The 22006-nt window shown below is 41.5% G+C and overlaps 2 protein-coding genes across 2 annotated transcripts; one reads left to right on the top strand and one right to left on the bottom strand.

Annotated features, from left to right (window-relative positions):
* On the top strand, positions 1 to 6057 carry LOC124121563. The gene is made up of 3 exons (XM_046484577.2): positions 1 to 662; positions 2685 to 2779; positions 5517 to 6057. The coding sequence occupies exons 1-3, from the start codon at positions 8 to 10 to the stop codon at positions 5727 to 5729; spliced, it is 963 nt and encodes a 320-aa protein (XP_046340533.2). The 5' UTR covers positions 1 to 7; the 3' UTR covers positions 5730 to 6057.
* Positions 6058 to 11689: 5632 nt separating this feature from the next.
* Positions 11690 to 18170, bottom strand: LOC124121561 (carbohydrate sulfotransferase 5-like). Its single transcript, XM_046484576.2, has 3 exons — positions 18104 to 18170; positions 14295 to 14526; positions 11690 to 12850 (listed from the first exon to the last, which is right to left on the bottom strand). Exons 2-3 carry the CDS (start codon positions 14432 to 14434, stop codon positions 12055 to 12057), a joined length of 936 nt encoding a protein of 311 aa, XP_046340532.2. The 5' UTR covers positions 14435 to 14526; positions 18104 to 18170; the 3' UTR covers positions 11690 to 12054.
* Between the last annotated feature and the right edge of the window lie 3836 nt (positions 18171 to 22006).

Raw genomic sequence — 22006 nt, forward strand, 5'->3', positions numbered from 1 at the left:
TGCAAGTATGGCGACTCGCTGGAAGGCTGTGTTGGCGTTGTGCGTTCTCTGCTGTGAAACGCAGCTTGGAACCTCCGCGGTTCACAGGGATAGAACGATTTTAACCAAAGTGTCACTCCTAGAAGAGGAAATCACTGATATCAGAAGCCGCATGGATCGAATCGACCGAAAACGGAAAACGGATTTACAGATATTCCGCAATGACTTAACCCTCCATCTTGAGGGTGTTGTCCCCGACGTGATGTCAAGGGTGATTGAGGAAATGGCGAAAGCTGGAACAATACAAGGACTAATAGAAGGGACCGTCCATACAAAGGTACAGTCCGTTGAACAACAACTACAACAACTGAAGACGTTGGCTTTGAATTCCATCAAAACTAAACCACCTGTTCCTGCGAAAGTAGGGACGTTGGATTCTAACAAACCTACTCGGAAAACGTTCGGAAAGCGTTTCAAACGATACGATAAGATTATCAAAGAGCTTAAAGCTGATGGTGATAAGCAGAAAGTGATGATAAACGAACTGCATTCGGCTCTGGCGGAACAGAGGATGTTGCTGGAGGTACTGAGAATGGACATGGAGAAGATGACCTCAAGGTCAGGCAGCACGACCAAGCCGGGATCTGAAACTGTGACGTCATACAGTACTCTGACGACTAAAGGTTTGATTTTGTTTAACCGTTCGCTGATAATGTTTCTCAGTCAGCTGGATTTTAATCCATCTTCAACTTACAGTATTTCTGTTATATTACGGCGTGTCGGGGGAATGCCAGGTGCATGGGTATGGTGCGGACACACAATGATCACAATCAGGGGGAATCTGGATTATATGAGCTGAAGATAATAGAATACTGGTTCGTCCAGACCTTTGGTGACAATTATGCTAGTCATGGTTTCATGGTATTTACCATAAACATAATGTCATATTATTCTACCATGTATTTGGAATTTACTCGATTCTGATTGGTCAATCAGAGGCTATAAAATCACATTAAACCCCCTCTGATTGAAACAGCTGGTTTGACGGCCGCATCACCGCGAAAGCTAATATTCATAGAATAGTACTAATTTCAGTCATTGTCGGTTGGCATATTTAAATAATTATATCTGCAATTACAGGTTACAAAATGCACAGTTGCGGTTACTACAATATTCAAAGGATGTGTGGCAATACATTTCGTGCAGAAAAACACGACAGAAATCAACAAAGGGAATGTATTTACGTTTTGGAGACAACAGAGAGCTTGGAATTTTGACGCTTTTCTTTATACCACTGTGACGTCATATCTTTTGCGTCACAATGAGCGATATGACGTCATAATGGTGACGCGCGATGTGGAGCGAAAGCCTTGCAAAGCTTGCTTTGTTTTCTTTAGGGATGCCCACCTCATGTTAGCTTACCAAGTTGCCGTGCTTATATGCTTTCAATGCCTGTCATATGTTCGAGTGAAGTATTACGGTGTAAACAAACTGCTTGAGTAAATATAGCACCATATTTTGTTCGGTGATTCCGTAATTCAGATCGCTTACACCAAAGAGTTCGCGTTTTATTCAGTCATGATAGAATGGAGATAAACATACTGTGTTTTCAATGTAGAGCTAGGTTACCTGTAGATTTAACCGCGCTAAATTTAACATTTGAAACCTCACGCTGCGTGTTCGGTTCCAAATTCCATTTAGCGGGGTTAAATCTACAGGTAACCTAGCTCTACATTGAAAACACAGTATGTTTATCTCCTAATTATATGAGTATTATATTTCAATTCTGTAATGAAAATATCGTCCTTGACCTTCGTCACTCTGCTAACCGAACAGGATATGAAGACTATGATGACAGTCATACAGCGTTTTGTGGTCTTAATGTATGATCGGGCCGGCATGGGTACAACAGTTGATTAGGCACGCAAAGACTTATTCACAAAGAAATCCCACGTCAGGCAATACATGTACCGCCCTCGAATATCCATGGTATTATGGGGCAATCGGATAGCTTAGTGGATAAAGCGTTCGCTCGTCACGCCGAAGACCCGGGTTCGAATCCCGACATGGGTACAATGTGTGAAGCCCATTTCTGGTTCCCCCGCCGTGATATTGCTGGAATATTGCTAAAAGCGGCGTAAACCCATACTCACTCACTCACTCCATGGTATTATATCATCATTTAATTATCATAACACTATTTGGATACACTCAGTAAACATGGATGAGAGCAGGGATGAGGATTCTGATATAGTTTCTGCACCAGATTCATCCTCGATTGTCCGTGTGTCTATCTCCTCCCATTGTGGTGGTGTCGCCATCTTCATCTTTCTTATCAGTGACGTCCTTCAGAGTGTCTGCCGCACCATGAGCGTAATCTGCTTTGAGTGAGTGAGTGAGTGAGTGAGTGAGTATGGTTTTACGCCGCTTTTAGCAATATTCCAGCAATATCACGACGGGGGACACCAGAAATGGGCTTCACACATTGTACCCATGTCGGGAATCGAACCCGGGTCTTCGGCGTGACGAGCGAACGCTTTAACCACTAGGCTACCCGACCGCCCCTAATCTGCTTTGACGATAATTCTAAGCGCCGTGTTATTCAAATAATAGCCAATGTGTCAAGAGCATTTTACAGATGAGAGATGCATTACACTGCATAATCGATATTGAATGAGCGTATCACTGGAATTATTATGTTTCAGGGCTAAATACTGGACCCTCCATTAAAGTCGTCATGGCGAAAAGGGGGAGTACCGCTATCCTGCCATGCTCTGTTGCCAGCCAAACGGATTCATATGTGAGTACTTTTGACATGGCCCCGTCTTCAACAGCCCATACTTGTCGTAAGAGGTCACCGTGATTAACGGGATCGGGTGGTCAGGCTTGCTCACTGGTCTAGACGTTGTATTTTCTCCACTGGTCTAGACATTGTTTGTCCTGTACTGATCTAGACACCGTATGTCCTGCACTGATCTAGACTTCGTATGTCCTGCACTGGTCTAGCCGTTGTATGTCCTGCACTGAGCTAGACGTTGTATGTGCTGTACTGAGCTAGACGTTGTATGTCCTGCACCGAGCAAGACGTTGTATGTCCTGCACTGAGCTAGACGTTGTATGTGCTGCACTGAGCTAGACGTTGTATGTCCTGCACCGAGCAAGACGTTGTATGTCCTGCACTGAGCTAGACGTTGTATGTCCTGCACCGAGCAAGACGTTGTATCCCCTGCACCGAGCTAGACGTTGTATGTCCTGCACTGAGCTAGACGTTGTATGCCGTGCACTGAGCTAGACGTTGTATGTGCTGCACTGAGCTAGACGTTGTATGTGCTGCACTGAGCTAGACGTTGTATGCCCTGCACTGAGCTAGTCGTTGTATGTCCTGCACTGAGCTAGACATTGTATGTCCTGCACCGAGCTAGACGTTGTATGTCCTGCACTGAGCTAGACGTTGTATGTCCTGTACTGAGCTAGTCGTTGTATGTCCTGCACTGAGCTAGACGTTGTATGTCCTGCACCGAGCTAGACGTTGTATGTCCTGCACTGAGCTAGACGTTGTATGCCGGGCACTGAGCTAGACGTTGTATGTGCTGCACTGAGCTAGACGTTGTATGTCCTGTACTGAGCTAGATGTTGTATGCCGGGCACTGAGCTAGACGTTGTATGTCCTGCACCGAGCAAGACGTTGTATGTCCTGCACTGAGCTAGACGTTGTATGTCCTGCACTGAGCTAGACGTTGTATGTCCTGTACTGAGCTAGATGTTGTATGCCGGGCACTGAGCTAGACGTTGTATGTCCTGTACTGAGCTAGTCGTTGTATGTCCTGCACCGAGCAAGACGTTGTATGTCCTGCACCGAGCAAGACGTTGTATGTCCTGCACTGAGCTAGACGTTGTATGTCCTGCACCGAGCAAGACGTTGTATGTCCTGCACCGAGCAAGACGTTGTATGTCCTGCACTGAGCTAGACGTTGTATGTCCTGCACTGAGCTAGACGTTGTATGTCCTGCACTGAGCTAGACGTTGTATGTCCTGCACTGGTCTAGACATTGTATTAAGTGTGTGAGTGTCATGAGCCTCACCATCAACTGTTGACCAACACTGTGCTGTTTTCAACGACCATTCTTGTAGTTATTTCAATATTTTTATGTCAAATCTTAGAGAATATCTGCTTGTTATGACGTCACGTTGCTATTGACCGCCTCCCAAGCAAACAATGAGAAACATTGGCGTGAATTTTTCGGCAGAACGTAAGATTTGTATTATGACATTTTGGAATACTACATTCCACATTCCACCTGGAGACTCTACAGTCGATAAACACAGTGCGGTCCTCTCCATTCCATGACGACAAACTTCAACGCTAACTGGCAACAGATTTTACACAGAAAACCCTCCTGGACCAACAACTAAATGCGTGTATTTCGAAATTCAGTGATAATTGAAAGGTGGGGGAACCTGTCCACTGAGATTAAGATGTGTACAAATCATTCATATTTGTAACCCCGAATTCCTTTCGACGTTTTGCTAGTATCCGATTATCGGTTTTTTCCGAGTCTTGTTTTTTAGGGGGAGGCCAAATGATTCCACTTGAAGTTTTGTCTCTGGAGCAAATCACAGCGACAAAACCCTTTCTATATACATCCTGGGTTACAATTCTCATCACAACTTTATCAGGGTTCTGGTGACAATTGGTCCTTGGATATGGTCAGCTTCTGATCTGTCGTCGACAGTTTGGATACCCATCGTGCGGACAGCGGACGTTGTGTGTGACAGTTAAGGTTAAACGGATTCCAATAGTGTCGACGATATTGCTGAATTATAGCACGTTTGTCAGCATAACTTTGCCTGGACGGCATCCAGTTACGTTTCAGGGTTTCCATCTTTAGGACGACCAGTGCTTGTCCTTACAGTCATCCCCAGCGTGCTTTTCATCTCTTTTTGGGGGGCACGGGTGGCCAAGTCGTCTAAGGCACCGCGACTCGCTGTGCAGAGTTGCGTCCCTTGGGCACGCCAGATACCTACGATTGTGTGTTCGAATCCCGGTTCGCCCCCATTATGTTTCTAGGTTTGTCAGCACCATACCCGTGCTCGTGGGTTTCACCGAAGTGGTAAACGTCTAAGACCTGCATCATTTCGGGCTTTCCTCCCACATTAAGCTGACACGCCGTGATATAACAGGAATACTGTTAAAAGCGGCGCAGAACCCAACTCACTCACTCACTCATCTCTTTTTGTATTTCCTTTGGTGACATGCCCGTTATATGCAGGTACATTGTACTCAATCACAGCTCGTTTCTCAGTTTTCTCCTTGTTCGCATTTTCACTCAACCTTGTCAAATTCTCTTGTTGACAGAAATCAGGTGTTGAAACCTCACACTTCACAAAACAATATCTATCAGGTCAAGAATTTTCAGATTTACCTCGTTCATGGTGTGCCACAAATAATATACACATTTCTATCTCTATGGACACATAATACATGTAGATGGATTGTTATTTTAAATTGCTAAAAATCCAATTGTTCCAATTTACAGAGATTGTGGAGTTTTAAAGCAACTACACTCTATACCTGGAACCGCTTCTCAAGCTTGGCACTTACATCTGACCGTCGCTTGTCCATCGACAGGGGCTATAGCAGTGAATGGAATCTGAGGATCCGAGACATTAGAATAAGTGATGATGGGATGTACCTCTGTAGCAACAATGACGGCGACAAGCAAGCTGTGAAGCTGCTAGTACGACAATGATTCACGATGGCAGAAATGTGTGGACTTCGCCTTCATGACTGTGCTCTGAGGCAAAATTAACATTTCTCAGAAGCACATTATTTTTAGGAAATTCTTTTATCACTTGTTTGTATAAAGTTCGGCCAAGTACATTTTGTGGGGAAAGGACAATTTGAGGTGGGAGGTGTGTTTTTTTCTCTTATACCCGAATACCTATTTAAAGACATCTGTGTATCCAGGTCCGAATCTTGACCAGTAATTTGTAATGCAGTTTGACTATTGGTCGATCTTTAATGTCTTATAATATCTTTATTTTTATTTTCCAGTTATAAAAATACATTTAATATGATCATAGTTAATATTGACTTCGGGAACGTATGGAAATTTTGCAATTGTTTCATGACCCTTAAATCATTATGCTGACGAAGGACTTAAATGATCTGGATGATAAATTTTTGAATTATACAGATTGCTTTGCATGAAAACCAAACAATGCCATCAAATCCTGTTAATCCAGACAGTACAACGTATATCCCAGCATAACTGGTCGGATTATAATAGATGGAGGTATATTCAACGTTTACATATGTTCTGTAGTACTCTTGGGTTATCATTAATTATCGTCTGATTATAAGATGGGTGGAGTGAATATCTCTCGCTGAAATTCCCAAAACACGATCTGTACCTTGTATCTCATGTAATCAACGGTTTCATCCTATCTAAGGTCCCTTAAAAGCGATACTTCTATCTGACGGGACATGTGAGGTGAGGTGAGGTGAAATGGGGTTTAACGTCGCGTCCAAGATTATTGCACTTATATAGCGACGTGCATGCACGTGTATGTGTGTGTGTGGCTGCTTGTACTAGTCCGGACTGATGCCGATTTATAGTGCTAGCTCACTGAGATACCATGTCGCAGTTTAACATGAATACCCCACTCAGACACAGTATACTGACACCGAGCCGACCAGTCCTTGTTTTAGCCCCTTAATGCCGAGCGCCAGACAGGGTAACAACAAGTACCATCTTTTAACGTCTTTTGGTATGACGCGGCTGGGGATCGAAGACGGGACATGTGAACTTCCCCGTTTTCCGAGATGATGCGGTCTCGCGATTCACCAATCCCGTGTAAATGAATGGCTGTCATGTTTCTATTCAATGAAGAAACAACAACACAGCTGATTCTGGTACATTAACAAAAGTCTGCTTGTTCTTGAAGTCAATAAACACGCCAAGTTAAATAGCCATTCAATGGTATCAGGCTCATCACAATAAACGCTTTTTCTAATATACGCTTTGCTTCCGTCATTCCAAGGTGTCATTTGCTGTTTGTTTGTAATTTAACGCTGCATTCAGCAATAGTCCAGCTGTATGACGGCGGTTTGTACATTATCAAGTCTGGACCAGAAAATCCAGTGATTGACATCATGAGCATCGATCTACGCAATTTGGAAACGATGACATGCATCAACCATGTCAGCGAGCCTGAACCCCGATCCCTTTAGTCGCTTCTTACGACAAGCATAGTCGCCTTTTACCGCAAGCATGGGTTGCTGAAGACGTATTATAACCCGGATGTTCACGGGTATGTCATTTGCAACTCGGATCTTCACGGGTATGTCCATTTGTAGCTCCCGTATATTAACGAGGTGATTGAAACTCCTACTGTTTTTGTTATGCGGAAGATGTCCTAATGACGATTCGTATCAAAACTGAATATGCCGGAATTCGACCCCGACACAACCACAAGTACTTGGAGGTGCAACAAAGGCGGGGGCAGTTTGAGCAGCATTTGAACGACGAAGTAGGAAGAGATTGGCCCTGAAAGACTTGGAGAGGTTCGCGCTGCCCACTCTGGTGGAAGGTTTTTCGTGATTATGAAGGGTGTGGCCACCCTCTAACCAACCATCTGAATAATCTTACACATATACAGACATGTTGCTGGGCCCAGTGATAACGTGGGACCTGTGATTAGGACCCAGAGAAGCGAGTTATATATATCCCCTGAACGTGTCCCTGTGAGTGAGTGAGTGAGTGAGTGAGTGAGTGAGTGAGTGAGTGAGTGCGAACCCAGAAACATGATCGGGGCGAATCGGAATTCGAACCAACAATCATAGGTTTTTACTTCTTAGAATATGTCATTAAACCCTAGAATACATGCAATGTTTGTAATCATATGACGTTTTCTAGACACTAATGGTCTTATGTTAATTCATCGTCAATACTTTACGCCGTGATATTGCTGTAATATGGTTAAAAGCGGCGGAAAACCATACTCATTCACTCAATCAATACTTTACGTCAATATCCCTGAATACATACGGCCATCTAGTCTTGTAGTCGATATTCTCAACCAACGAATGAAGCAATGATGTGGTTCTAACGAGAGCGAAAACCAGCGAGTGTTCTGATGATTGTGCACATCGGCACTTCTCATGTAACATTCAGTCTTGTGGCACACTGGCATCTAAATATAGTAACTTCCTGACAACAGCTTACATTAAATAGTACTTCTTTGCTGACGACTAATCATTGTCCAAAAACAATGCAATGAGCGTCTACCGAATTTAGATTGATTGGTTGGTTGGTTGGTTTGTTGTTTAACGCCGCACTCAGCAATATTCCAGCTATATGACGGCGGTGCGTAAAATAATCGAGTCTGTACCAGACAATCCAGTGATTAACATCATGAGCATCGATCCACGCAATTGGGAGTGATGACATGCATCAACCAAGTCAGCGAGCCTGACCACCCGATCCCGTTAGTAGCCTTTTACGACAAGCATAGTCGCCTTTTACGGCAAGTATGGGTTGCTGAAGACCTATTCTACCCCGGAATCTTCACCGAATTTCGACAGAGACAACGTAACACAGTTACAATCATTGCTCAATAATAAATAAACTGCCAAAAATAACATATTTTTTTCTGGGTGGGTCCACATTCTAAACATGGTGTAAGTCTACAACTGCATTGAAAACAAATATGAATAAAAGACCATCAAAGTAAATGAACACGAACACATTCTGAAGAATAAACTAACACATTTTATTCATTCAAAACGAAACAAAAGACGCAACATATCATTTTATCCAAACATGTGCATGGCCTAGGGCTTCTGTCTCTTCATGTGACATCAGTAGCAATATAACAATGACATTTATTTCATTCAGTATTTCATGTTTTGCCTTAACATTTGCAACACTATTATAAGCGATCACAACAGCTGTTTTTTTATTATTTGGAACTTTTTCATTTCATCTTTACAAATATGAACTCACATGTTTATTGCAAGCTTCACGTATTTACATGTTGTTATTTAACCTCCACAGATATCGTATTTATATAGAAACAGTTATAAATGCAATTATTTTCCCTCAGTTAAAAACCTACCTTATTGATCACAAAATCTATTCGTAAATATTTCATGACCACAACATCTGGTAACATGGTGTCGTGTGAGCAGATGCAAGCGCATCCTCGTGACCAGGAAAAAAACTTCATTGTCTCGGGGATGAACATATAACGCTGCATAAGAGGATCAATTCGCTGTTGACAGTTATAAACTGCCAGGGAACAGAAAATGTCAAACATTCTCAAGCTGTCGCCGAAACACTGCCAACTTAAGGGCCAGAGACGCGTGCAGCACTTACAAAATAACTAAACACCTTTTTCTGATATGCCTAAAAATGCAAGTGCAGAAATGGTATAAAATGCAATTGATCCTTGCAAAAAAATACAAGTAAATAAATGAAAAAGCACAAACGAAAGCGAGGGCCATGGAAATGAGGCAAATGGGTGCCAACCACATCCAGATTGCAAGGAATGTGTGCAACCATCCTCACAGTACATTTTGTGTTAGATTTAGTGGCCCGACTATTTCATTATCGTGTGATGTAATACCATGTTTTGACTGGATGTTAGTCTGTCTTACAGACCCTGATACAAATATATATCAATTACAGCCCATGCAAGTCTAGACTGTTTGGCAAGTCTAGATCACTGCAGTATCTGAAAATGAAGAGAGTCACTGGGCTCCTTTTTATTATATTTTTATTAAGATAACTGAACAACTGTTTTTTTTATGTACGATATGTTCATTTCAGAGACTAAATGTAAGTCTAACTGGATGTATGTTATCGCTACTATGTTCGCTACCGTAATCTTCTATTGAAAATGCTTTTGTAGTTAGGGGAATTTATATGTACATTCAGATATGTCTCATGTATTTATGATCATTTTTGCCTCACCAATAATTGTACATAGCTTGGTGTGTATCTGTATGATACGGTTGGAAAGCTTATGTTCAGCGCTCTATTTCGATACTTAGAACCTCACACGCTGGCAAGTCGCCCCAGTCTGTTGAATTCCTCCGCGCTGTATATTTAAAGGCTTTAAAGGCTTTCTAGATTTTGTTTCTCCACCCTCCAGGAACCGTGAAATCGTTCATGATTGTCTCGCTACTGGGGTGGGCACGGTCGAAACTCAGGTTTCGTCAGTAAGTGGTTTTCGGGACTAGGTTCGATCTAGAATCTGACTGAACTAAACTTTGTTACTAGGGTTAATAAAACTCAGTTTTTCTAGTAATTTGGATAACCAACATTCCCGTGATGGTCTAGGCACTAAGTAACTATTGTTTGAAGTACAGTAAATTACGGTTACAACGAACTCAAAGGGACCACTAATTTTAGTTCGAAATAACCGTAGTTCGTTATAAGCATATATACAGCATATTCACATCAAATGGCCGGGACTAAAAAATAAGTTCGTTATATCCGTCAGTTCGTTATAAACGTAGTTTACTGTACTCCGTTTTTTCTAGTAATCCGTTGATAACCAACCTTCCCGTGATTGTCCAGTTATTTGGGAATTTTGTGTTTCCTTGTTCAGTCAAAGTGACTGAATCTTTTGTCTATTAAGACTAGCTGATATTCAGACGTAATCGACTATTTATCAGCCTAAGTGGCTTGTTTGTGCCCTCTGTGTTTATTTCCCGTTATTTCACCCGACCGAGGTTATTCACTCCTTAGAGTGTTGAGTTAATTGACTCAGGTGTTAATTAGTCGCAGCCGACGTAATTGGCTGTCTACGCATCTGGTCGGTATCTTGTCAAAGTGTTGTTATAGCCTCTCATTGTAATACTGTAATACGGTTGCTTAGTTCAGCCGCTGGTATATCTGCGCTGATGTAATTAATCAGTGATCCTTGTTAGCACTGATTGTCATTATCTGATCCTCTATTGTCATCTATTAGTATCACCTACAAGGAGCCGTTATAATGAACTTGTGAACCTGTGAACCTATCACCCTTTACTACTTAATTCGCATTTTATGACACCCCTGATTATGGAAGACAGCCCCTTGACAATCAGGCAGACCACGCGTGACGACGCCCCAGGACTACCGGTACTTGCACACTTACCATTTGCCCAACAAGTTCGTCACAGGGACGGAAACGGAAGCAACATGGTTGCACCGCCGCATCAGTCGACGTGTCCGTATCGCTGGTAATCGAGCTCCTTCCGTTGAATGGCCTTGGCCCATGAACCAACGGACGGGACTTGTCGGCATCCGTGGCAGCTTCAACGGCCAGATCTACAGTGATGACGTTCTTCAACCCCATGGTCTTCAACCATTCCTTCACCAGACTTTGATGTTGGCCAGTGGACTCTCTTGTCTCGGGAAGATGAGTGAGTGAGTTGGGTTTAACGCCGCTTTTAACACTATTCGAGTTATATCACGGCGCGTCAGCTTAATGTGGGAGGAAAGCCCGAAGTGAAGCAGGTCTCTGATGTTTACCACTTCGGTGAAACCCACGAGCACGGGTATGGTGCTGACAAACCTAGAAACATAATCGGGGCGAACCGGGATTCGAACCCACAATCATAGGTTTCTGAGAGGCCCAAGGTACGCAACTCTGCACAGCGAATCGCGGAGCCTTAGACGACTGGGCCACCCGTGCCCCCCCCCCCCCCCCTCCCAAGCTGACACTGCCTAAATGTATCTGAGTGGTGATCAACATATTTGGAACTTATGCGAACACTAAAAACATAGGCTTTGGTGAAACAGGCTGATGTTAGAGGTTTTCAGGAGGCACTTTTCTAATATTTGGAGATGAGCATGGATTTTTTCACGTATATTTGGCATGATCCTTATATATTTGATCATGTCGGAAGTCTAAATCTACCACTATAATTAAAGAATAGGGGCCAATTGCCAGCGAAATGATCGTGTCCAATAATTTTCATGCCAATTTCCGCAACGATAAAACGACATTTCAAGTGGGTTAAAACAGGGTCCTAATCATATCGTTTGATGTTTGATGTTTCACTGTATAAAACATGTACCTTTATAAGTTCCTTTCGATTTTCAAACTTTTTGACAAGTCTTTGAGTTCAGTTGCAGTATTTACTGGCAAATAACCTAACATTTGGTATACTGCTTTACAATTAGCGTCTATGACCTGAGCTCTATTGAAGTCAAGTTCTTTTCGCCACTGCAGAGCCGAAAGTGATGAGTTTAGCCTCTGAGTGCACAAAACACAGTGTTCGTCCACTGTGCCGTTCGTCTTGGATTGAACGAATCGTTCCGTCTCACGTGTATAAGCCAGACCTACAAATGAAAACAGATCCTGCGCAATTCGAGAAGGGTGGACTACTAAATCCTCATACAAGAGCAATTTAGTTTTGTCAGGGTGAGATTCCATCAGTCGCTTGGTAACCTGCAGGTCTTTCTGTACCCTCAAGCAGTGCTCCTTGGAGTACGGATCAAGGTTGCTCCAAGTGTCACGCCCGAATGATATCTGAGACTTGATGGTGGGCCGTGGGTCTCTCACCAAGTGTATGACTTTTAATGATGGATTTGATTTCATCATTGTCTCCACTGCTTCCATTGGGAAACGTATTGTTTTGATAACAGATACGTTTGAGTCCAAGCATTGCTTTTGAAGAATTGGTAAGCAGTCTAACATTTTCAGGACTCCGGGCTTTGACTTTAGACACATCTTGTAAGGTATCGTATCTTTGCTTTTTCCTAAGTGATGTTGACTTAGTGTTGCAATGTCTATCTTAGTTGGATGACACCTCAAAAACCCGTCGGCAATGTCTTTTGCTGTGTTTGCAAAATCTTTTTCACTTTTGACTTCCCTGGAAAAAATGGTTCACACATGAAATATCATTGTACACAAGTTGTTGGTTGGTTTGTTGTTTAACGCCGCACTCAGCAATATTCCAGCTATATGACGGCGGTCTGTAAATAATCGAGTCTGGACCAGTCAATCCAAGTCAGCGAGCCTGACCAGCCGATCCCGTTAGTCGCCTCCTACGACAAGCATAGTCGCCTTTTACGGCAAGAATGGGTTGCTGAAGACCTAGTCTATCCCAGATCTTCGCCCTGTATACAAATTCATATTTGTTGTTTTCTTGTTTAACGCCGTACTACGCAATATTTCAGCTATAAGACAGGCACCTGCAAATAATCGAGCCCTGATTGTCCAGTGATTGATATTGTGAGCAATGATACGCACTCAACCAATTCCCCGAGTCTGACAACCCGATCACGTATTTTGGGACCAATAACCCGCAATCACCACAGGGGTTTTAAAACTGGGGTCTACATTCAAACTGAAGGTCGTCATTGCATGGTAGTTTTCTCCTGTTCCGAATACCTGTCATCAGCTCGCCGCGAATAGCTGCAAGGTGCTGATGCGGTGTTAAGCAACAATCACACACTCCAGTTATCAGCATATAGAGGGATTGCTGTTTTAAAGACAACACATTGACGGAAGTACAATAGACACCTTCAACGTCCTGATTAAATCATTCCAGGAAATGTATGGAAGACATTCAGGGCAATTTACATATTAATATGATATAAACGGTCGGTTCCGAATGGAAATGATAAATGCTATCATATTTTTATGGTGTCTGAGCGTAATGGTCACGTGAAGATCCGGATTAGAATTGGTCTTCAGTTGCCCATGCTTGTCGTAAGAGGCGATTAACGGGATCAGGTGGTCAGGCTCGCTGACTTGGTTGATGCATGTCATCGATTCCCATTGCTTCGATCGATGCTCATGATGTCAATCACTGGATTGTCTGGTCCAGACTCGATTATTATTTACAGACCGCCGTCATATAACTGGAATATTGCTGAGTGCGGCGTTAAACAACAAACGAACTTAGAACTTAAACGAACTCCACATCATTTGTATCGCAATTTCGCCTGTTAAAATTATAATTAAACTAGATCTGCAGATGTGAACTCAGCTTGCCTCTTGAAAAGGTTTATTTGTTTGCAAGTTTGTTGTTTAAATAAGCACTCAGCAATATTCCAGCTGTGGTCTGTAAATAATCGAGCCTGGATTAGAAAATCCAGTGATTGATATCATGTACATTGATCCATGCAATTAGGAACCGATGACATGCAATCAACCAAATCAGCGAGCCTGACTCCCCGATCCATGTAGTCGCCATCGTCAAAAAATCAAAGGTTACTGTGGACTTATATTTTTACCTGGAATCACCACGCGTCCGTCTAAAATATATATGAAAAATTAAAACAATCATGATAGCAAAAAATTATTCGTACCTTGAAGTTTGATCAAAAAAGCTCAGGCGTGTTCTTTTTGACCACAATTCCCATTTCAAAGTATGCATTGGTTCAAAAACGTAGAATACATCCGGGTGCTGACCAAATATTTCTCCCGTTAGAGTCGAGCCGCTTCGCATGTACGTAAGTATAATTACGTTTGTACGGGGGAGCTGGTCATTCAAGGTGTGTAACTTTTGAAATTTGTCAACATATGATTCCGGGGGATTCTCTGAAATTGTAGAAACGTTTTTTATCCTGCTTTGATTAAGCATAAAATAAGAAAATAAGAATGAGAATATACGAAATACGAAATACGAAAAATGAAAATAAGTTGGTTGGTTGGTTTGTTGTTTAACGCCGCACTCAGCAATATTCCAGCTATATGACGGCGGTCTGTAAATAATCGAGTCTGGACCAGACAATCCAGTGATTAATACCATGAGCATCGATCCGGGCAATTGGGATCGATGACATGTATCAACCAAGTCAGCGAGCCTGACGACCCGATCCCGTTAGTCGCCTTTTACGACAAGCATAGTCGCCTTTTACGGCAAGTATGGGTTGCTGAAGACCTATTCTACCCCGAAATCTTCACGGGTCTGAAAATAAGTGTTGACGACAAACATCCAATGCAAGAACAAACTACAATGGGGAGCAAGGGAAAAATTCTGCTCAAAAGTGAGCAGGCTGGTTTTCTTTGAACTCATCAATAGGAACAGCCAGGAACGGGCTGGTAATTATATGCTACCAGATGGTTCTACCTGGGCTAGCAGACGACACCCCATTCTAAGATTGATCGGGGGAAAACAATTAAAAAGCTTACTACTAATATTTTATATACATTTTATAAAAAACAACTACGAAAAACAACGTCGAAACTGGGATAAGCGTGGCGACGTTGAAATGAACGTCAAGCCAATGTCAACCTGAGACCTCATGACAGATTTGACATTGGAGCGGTCATGGAGTCTCTCATAAATCGCTGTGCGATTGGTTGTATACAACTTTAATGTAACTATATTTTTAAGTTGTTTTAACAAAAATGTGGTATACAAGTGAGACGGACACCCTCTGTTGTCCCGTTTTTAGGCCGTGTGTGCTCAACGTGCTCACCCCTAGCAGCACAGCATCCATAGAATGCCATGTCGAGCAATGAACCAATACCTTTCCCTCACTGGACCCGCCTTAGAACTTATAGGGAGACGTGTGCGTCAACGTCATAGGGATCCGTGAAGATTCGGGTTAGAATAGGTCTTCACCAACCCATGCTTGCCGTTTCAAGGCAACTACACTTTTCGTAAGAGGTGACTAACGGGATCGGGTGGTCAGGCTCGCTGACTTGGTTGGTGCATGTCATCGATCCCAATTGCGTGGATTGATGGTCATGATGTCATCGATTATTTTACGGACCGCCGTCATATAGCTGGAATATTGCTGAGTGCGGCGTTAAACAACAAATAAACAAACAAACAAACAAACAATGTTATAGGCCGCCAACCAGATTGGCTGAACTTGGCCAGGCGCTGCAAGAGAAGTGGGGCCGATTCCCTCAAATTCCCTCATACGCAGTATGTCTCGTCAAGAGCATGAATGTTTGACAAATCGTTGCGGTATTACGCGCTACTTCTGATCCAAATACGTCAACAAACACGTCAATTTCCCATCTGACGCCTGCCGTCCTTCAAGATCGATCGTCAAAACAACTACTTCACTTCCGGTTGTAGTGTGTTCCCACTTCGTTCCTTATTATCAGACAACTATAACCAGAAACTAATATCTCTAACACATTGGACATTTTGAGTTATTTTCGAGTATCCCTTACTTTTTTAAAAGAGTTTATCATATTTTTATCTATTATAATAAGCATATACATAATTTCTTTCTATACACAAATTCTGTGTCTAAAGCATTATTCATAATAGTAAGTGAGTGAGTTTGGTTTTACGCCGCTTTTAGCAATATTCCAGCAATATCACGGCGGGGGACACCAGAAATGGGCTTCACACATTGTACCCGTGTGGGGAATCGAACCCGGGTCTTCGGCGTGACGAGCGAACGCTTTAACCACTAGGCTACCCGACCGCCCCTATTCATAACAAGTGCTAAGGCAGTGCTAGTAATGTATCCAAGAATCACATGGTATGCACCGAATGTTCTTTAAAGAGCCCAAATATATTGGTATCAGAAACAGATTTGCGCTCTTGAATATGTTTTCGAAAAAAAGAGTGAAAACGAAAAAACTAATTAAATAAGGTGTGTTTAAGGGAGGAATATGGAAGTATGTTTTGTTTTGTATATTTCTTGTTTTGAAATCGAAACCAGGTACATTATTAAACTTTTTTAATATACTTTATGTAGTCATACTACCGTTACATTAATTACTGTTATTTCATGTACTGATAGAATATGTGCATTATTATCATTTACGTGATAAACCAGATCTATTGCAGACAGAAAATCTTTGCTTTGTTATGAAAAACGTTCTAAATTGTTATCGACCTCATTTGTTTTCTGTTTGTATGCTGGAATATCCCGTTAAGATGTCTACTTGAGATACATCAATCTAATGATTTTACAATATATCTTAATGGACTTTGTAATTTAAGGATGTTTGTGGTACACTTACATTTAACACATATTTAACAAGGACAGGTATCAATTAGGGCTGGGATTTAAGAAAATCCCGACAATGGAAAGAAATAATTTGTTCTCCGGTTTTCCCTTCCAAACTAGATTGCTCGATGGGTGTAAACATATTTGTGATATTTAAGTATCGTTCTGCTCTTGCTTTCACAGAAAGCAGTTGAGTGCAAGAGTGCAAGGGCCGAAAGAAATTATCTTATCGCTGACAGAAATCCTATCCCATCCCGTCCCAGAATATTAAATGGTTGGTCCCGGCATACTTAGTGGAGATTTTAGGTTTGTCTTTTTAGGAAAACATGTATGTCATGAAATGGTGTTGATACCATGCTACTGTAAATACTGAAGGATCGGTATTTTTATAAAAAAAATTTTCGTTTTTTAAGGCATAAAGAACTTCGTCATACATTTATCCTCCTTCCATGGCTTCAGTGATAATTTATGGGCAACAAACAAAAGGATTTTTTATTCAAATTGTGTGAGAGACGAGTACTACCGGTAGAGCAGGACATGCTTACCTTTTTCTAAACACCTGTTTTTTTTATCACTGCTTTCATTGATCCATTTATGTAATTTTCACCGTTTTTATCTTTTCCGCTTTGTGGAGACTGATAATTCTCTGGCGTTGATGTTTTTTTTAAATATTTATGGAAAAGTTCCCATAATTGGAAAGTATCTAAAAGTCGAAATAAACTTTGTAGAACTATATAAATCCATTAATCACTGGATTGTCTGGTCAAGACTCGATTATTTACAGACCGCGTTCATATGGCTGGAATATCGCTGAGTGCGGCGTTAAACAACCAAACAACCAACTTAATAAATCGAATAGCAAATATTCGCCATTTTCTCATGCCATTGTCGTTGATTATTGTGAACACTATTCAAATTAAACATTTTCATATTATCATTATGATTGTTCGTTTAATCGGTGATATTAACAGTGATTGTTGCTGCCGTGCCTGTACGATGACTAACTTGTGTTTATTTGACCGTTTAGTGTTTGAGCTGTTTCACTCTTTGCCTCTTCTGTGATATTCGATTATTCTAATGTTTTAGCTCGACTTGAACGTAAAGTTTATTGTTATAACGCCGTAAGCGTCGCTATCCTCCTTCAGGTACGTTGTGCTGGTTACTGAATAAAATGAATTTGTGGTTTAACTTACCTTCGTGACGATTTGAATCCAAGTCTGAGACACTTTTTTCTACCTTGGAGGTTGGATTGAAGACGATCCTATCTGCAATATCAACATATGTGTCTCATTACTATCATTTTAAACTTGTTGATAAATTATTATCTCTTTAAAAATAAGCACAAAATGTTATTCTGCGATCTAAAGAAAGTCACATTGTAGCAATCATGCAAAGCGTAACAGGCGACAAAAGGGATTGGGCAGTCAGGCTGGCTGACATGGTCAAATCACATATCATCGTATCCCAATCGCGTGGATCAATGCCCATGATGTCAATCACTGAATTGCCGAACTAGGCTGGTATTATGGACTTACATTTTGGCTGGACTAACGAGTCTGTGCATAGTCCAATCAAAATAGCGCAACGAAATCGAAATCCGAAATGCAGATTTTGGTCGATTGCAGGATTTGAACAGCATGTGCACCGCCAACTCGTTGTCAACAGATATTTTCCATGTCTTTTCATGTTTTTGATCAAGGTGCTCATGCGATTTGATGCACTTCACTTTATCGATCAGATCGTCTTGACTGGCCGCCGCAATTTTGTTTGAAACAAATGCAAGTGATACGAGAGGTGGAATCTGATTGGTCCATAGGAGAGGTTTAGAAGTGACAAAACTCGCAATAGCCACTGGTGGCGCTACGATCAAGCCCAGGAATTCCAGTCTAGTTCGGCAAGGGTGGAAACTGGACATTTAAAGTCAGTTAGTTAACTCCTTTGCCTCGGGAAGATGTGGATTGCTTGGTTCCAGACTCGATTATTTACAGAGCACAACTGGCAGGACTTCGCAGTCAGTATCATGTGTCTGAGTTGAGTATCCATGTTAAACTGCGGCATGGTATCTCAGTGTGCAAGCACAATAAAAGCGGCACAAGTCCGGACTAATACATGGAAACACACACGCACATGCCCGTCGCTTTATAAGTGCAATAATCTCGAACGCGACGCTCACGCCCTGTCACCCCAGCTCTTCAAGTTTATGAGAGGTAGGTGTGTAACTTTTGAAATTTGTCAACATATGATTCTGGGGGAGTCTCTGAAATTGTAGAAACGTTTTTTATCCTTCTTTGATTAAGCATAAAATAAGAAAATAAGAATGAGAATATACGAAACACCAAAAGCATATATGCTATTAAATAAAGGGGGATTATGAAAAATGAAAATAAATGTTGACGACAAACATCCAATGCAAGAACGAACTAGTATGGGGAGCAAGGTAAAAATTCTGCTCAAAAGTGAACAGGCTGGTTTTCTTTGAACTCTTCAATAGGAACAGCCAGGAACGGGCTGGTAATTATATGCTACCAGATGGTTCTACCTGGGCTAGCAGACGACACCCCATTCTAAGATGGATTGGAAAACCCCCCATTAAAAAGCTTACTTCTAAGATTGTACATTTTATAAAAACAACAACAACAAAAACGTCGAAACTGGGATAAGCGTGGCGACGTTGAAATGAACGTCAAGCCAATGTCAACCTGAGACCTCATGACAGATTTGACATTGGATCGGTCATGGAGTCTCTCATAAATCGCTGTGCGATTGGTTGTATACAACTTTAATGTAACTATATTTTTAAGTTGTTTTAACAAAAATGTGGTATACAAGTGAGACGTTAATAAAATCTTCTTCTTCTTCTTCTTCTTCTTCTGGAGTGGGGTAGCATCACAAGGATTGACCGAACCCCACTCGACATAATTCAAGGAAGGGTCACTGGACAGTACTATCGGGACAACATCCGGACACCCTCTGTTGTCCCGTTTTCAGGCCGTGTGTGCTCAACGTGCTCACCCCTAGCAGCACAGCATCCATAGAATGCCATGTCGAGCAATGAACCAATACCTTTCCCTCACTGGACCCGCCTTAGGGAGACGTGTACGTCAACGTCATAGGGATCCGTGAAGATTCGGGTTAGAATAGGTCTTCACCAACCCATGCTTGCCGTTTCAAGGCAACTACACTTTTCGTAAGAGGTGACTAACGGGATCGGGTGGTCAGGCTCGCTGACTTGGTTGGTGCATGTCATCGATCCCAATTGCGTGGATTGATGGTCATGATGTCATCGATTATTTTACGGACCGCCGTCATATAGCTGGAATATTGCTGAGTGCGGCGTTAAACAACAAATAAACAAACAAACAATGTTATAGGCCGCCAACCAGATTGGCTGAACTTGGCCAGGCGCTGCAAGAGAAGTGGGGCCGATTCCCTCAAATTCCCTCATACGCAGTATGTCTCGTCAAGAGCATGAATGTTTGACAAATCGTTGCGGTATTACGCGCTACTTCTGATCCAAATACGTCAACAAACACGTCAATTTCCCATCTGACGCCTGCCGTCCTTCAAGATCGATCGTCAAAACAACTACTTCACTTCCGGTTGTAGTGTGTTCCCACTTCGTTCCTTATTATCAGACAACTATAACCAGAAACTAATATCTCTAACACATTGGACATTTTGAGTCATTTTCGAGTATCCCTTACTTTTTTAAAAGAGTTTATCATATTTTTATCTATTATAATAAGCATATACATAATTTCTTTCTATACACAAATTCTGTGTTTAAAGCATTATTCATAATAGTGAGTGAGTGAGTTTGGTTTTACGCTGCTTTTAGCAATATTCCAGCAATATCACGGCGGGGGACACCAGAAATGGGCTTCACACATTGTACCCATGTGGGGAATCGAACCCGAGTCTTCGGCGTGACGAGCGAACGCTTTAACCACTAGGCTACCCGACCGCCCCTATTCATAACAAGTGCTAAGGCAGTGCTAGTAATGTATCCAAGAATCACATGGTATGCACCGAATGTTCTTTAAAGAGCCCAAATATATTGGTATCAGAAACAGATTTGCGCTCTTGAATATGTTTTCGAAAAAAAGAGTGAAAACGAAAAAACTAATTAAATAAGGTGTGTTTAAGGGAGGAATATGGAAGTATGTTTTGTTGGTTATTTCTTGTTTTGAAATCGAAGCCAGGTACATTATTAAACTTTTTTAATATACTTTATGTAGTCATACTACCGTTACATTAATTACTGTTATTTCATGTACTGATAGAATATGTGCATTATTGTCATTTACGTGATAAACCAGATCTATTGCAGACAGAAAATCTTTGCTTTGTTATGAAAAACGTTCTAAATTGTTATCGACCTCATTTGTTTTCTGTTTGTATGCTGGAATATCCCGTTAAGATGTCTACTTGAGATACATCAATCTAATGATTTTACAATATATCTTAATGGACTTTGTAATTTAAGGATGTTTGTGGTACACTTACATTTAACACATATTTAACAAGGACAGGTATCAATTATGGAAAGAAATAATTTGTTCTCCGGTTTTCCCTCCAAACTAGATTGCTCGATGGGTGTAAACATATGTGTGATATTTAAGTATCGTTCTGCTCTTGCTTTCACAGAAAGCAGTTGAGTGCAAGAGTGCAAGGGCCGAAAGAAATTATCTTATCGCTGACAGAAATCCTATCCCATCCCGTCCCAGAATATTAAATGGTTGGTCCCGGCATACTTAGTGGAGATTTTAGGTTTGTCTTTTTAGGAAAACATGTATGTCATGAAATGGTGTTGATACCATGCTACTGTAAATACTGAAGGATCGGTATTTTTATAAAAAATTCTTTCGTTTTTTAAGGCTTAAAGAACTTCGTCATACATTTATCCTCCTTCCATGGCTTCAGTGATAATTTATGGGCAACAAACAAAAGGATTTTTTATTCAAATTGTGTGAGAGACGAGTACTACCGGTAGAGCAGGACATGCTTACCTTTTTCTAAACACCTGTTTTTTTTATCACTGTTTTCATTGATTCATTTATGTAATTTTCACCGTTTTTATCTTTTCCGCTTTGTGG

The sequence above is a fragment of the Haliotis rufescens genome, unplaced genomic scaffold (genome assembly GCF_023055435.1).
Source record: "Haliotis rufescens isolate VD_foot unplaced genomic scaffold, xgHalRufe1.0.p SCAF_13, whole genome shotgun sequence".
NCBI classification, from domain to species: Eukaryota; Metazoa; Mollusca; class Gastropoda; order Lepetellida; family Haliotidae; genus Haliotis; species Haliotis rufescens.

Coding starts and splice junctions, on each gene's coding strand:
- LOC124121563 (XM_046484577.2), top strand. CDS start 8: ATGGCGACTCGCTGGAAGGCTGTGTTGGCGTTGTGCGTTCTCTGCTGT. Junction 663..2,684: donor CAGTACTCTGACGACTAAAG/GTTTGATTTTGT, acceptor ATTATGTTTCAG/GGCTAAATACTGGACCCTCC. Junction 2,780..5,516: donor CCAGCCAAACGGATTCATAT/GTGAGTACTTTT, acceptor TCCAATTTACAG/AGATTGTGGAGTTTTAAAGC.
- LOC124121561 (XM_046484576.2), bottom strand. CDS start 14,434: ATGCGAAGCGGCTCGACTCTAACGGGAGAAATATTTGGTCAGCACCCG. Junction 12,851..14,294: donor TTTTTTGATCAAACTTCAAG/GTACGAATAATT, acceptor CATTTTTTCCAG/GGAAGTCAAAAGTGAAAAAG.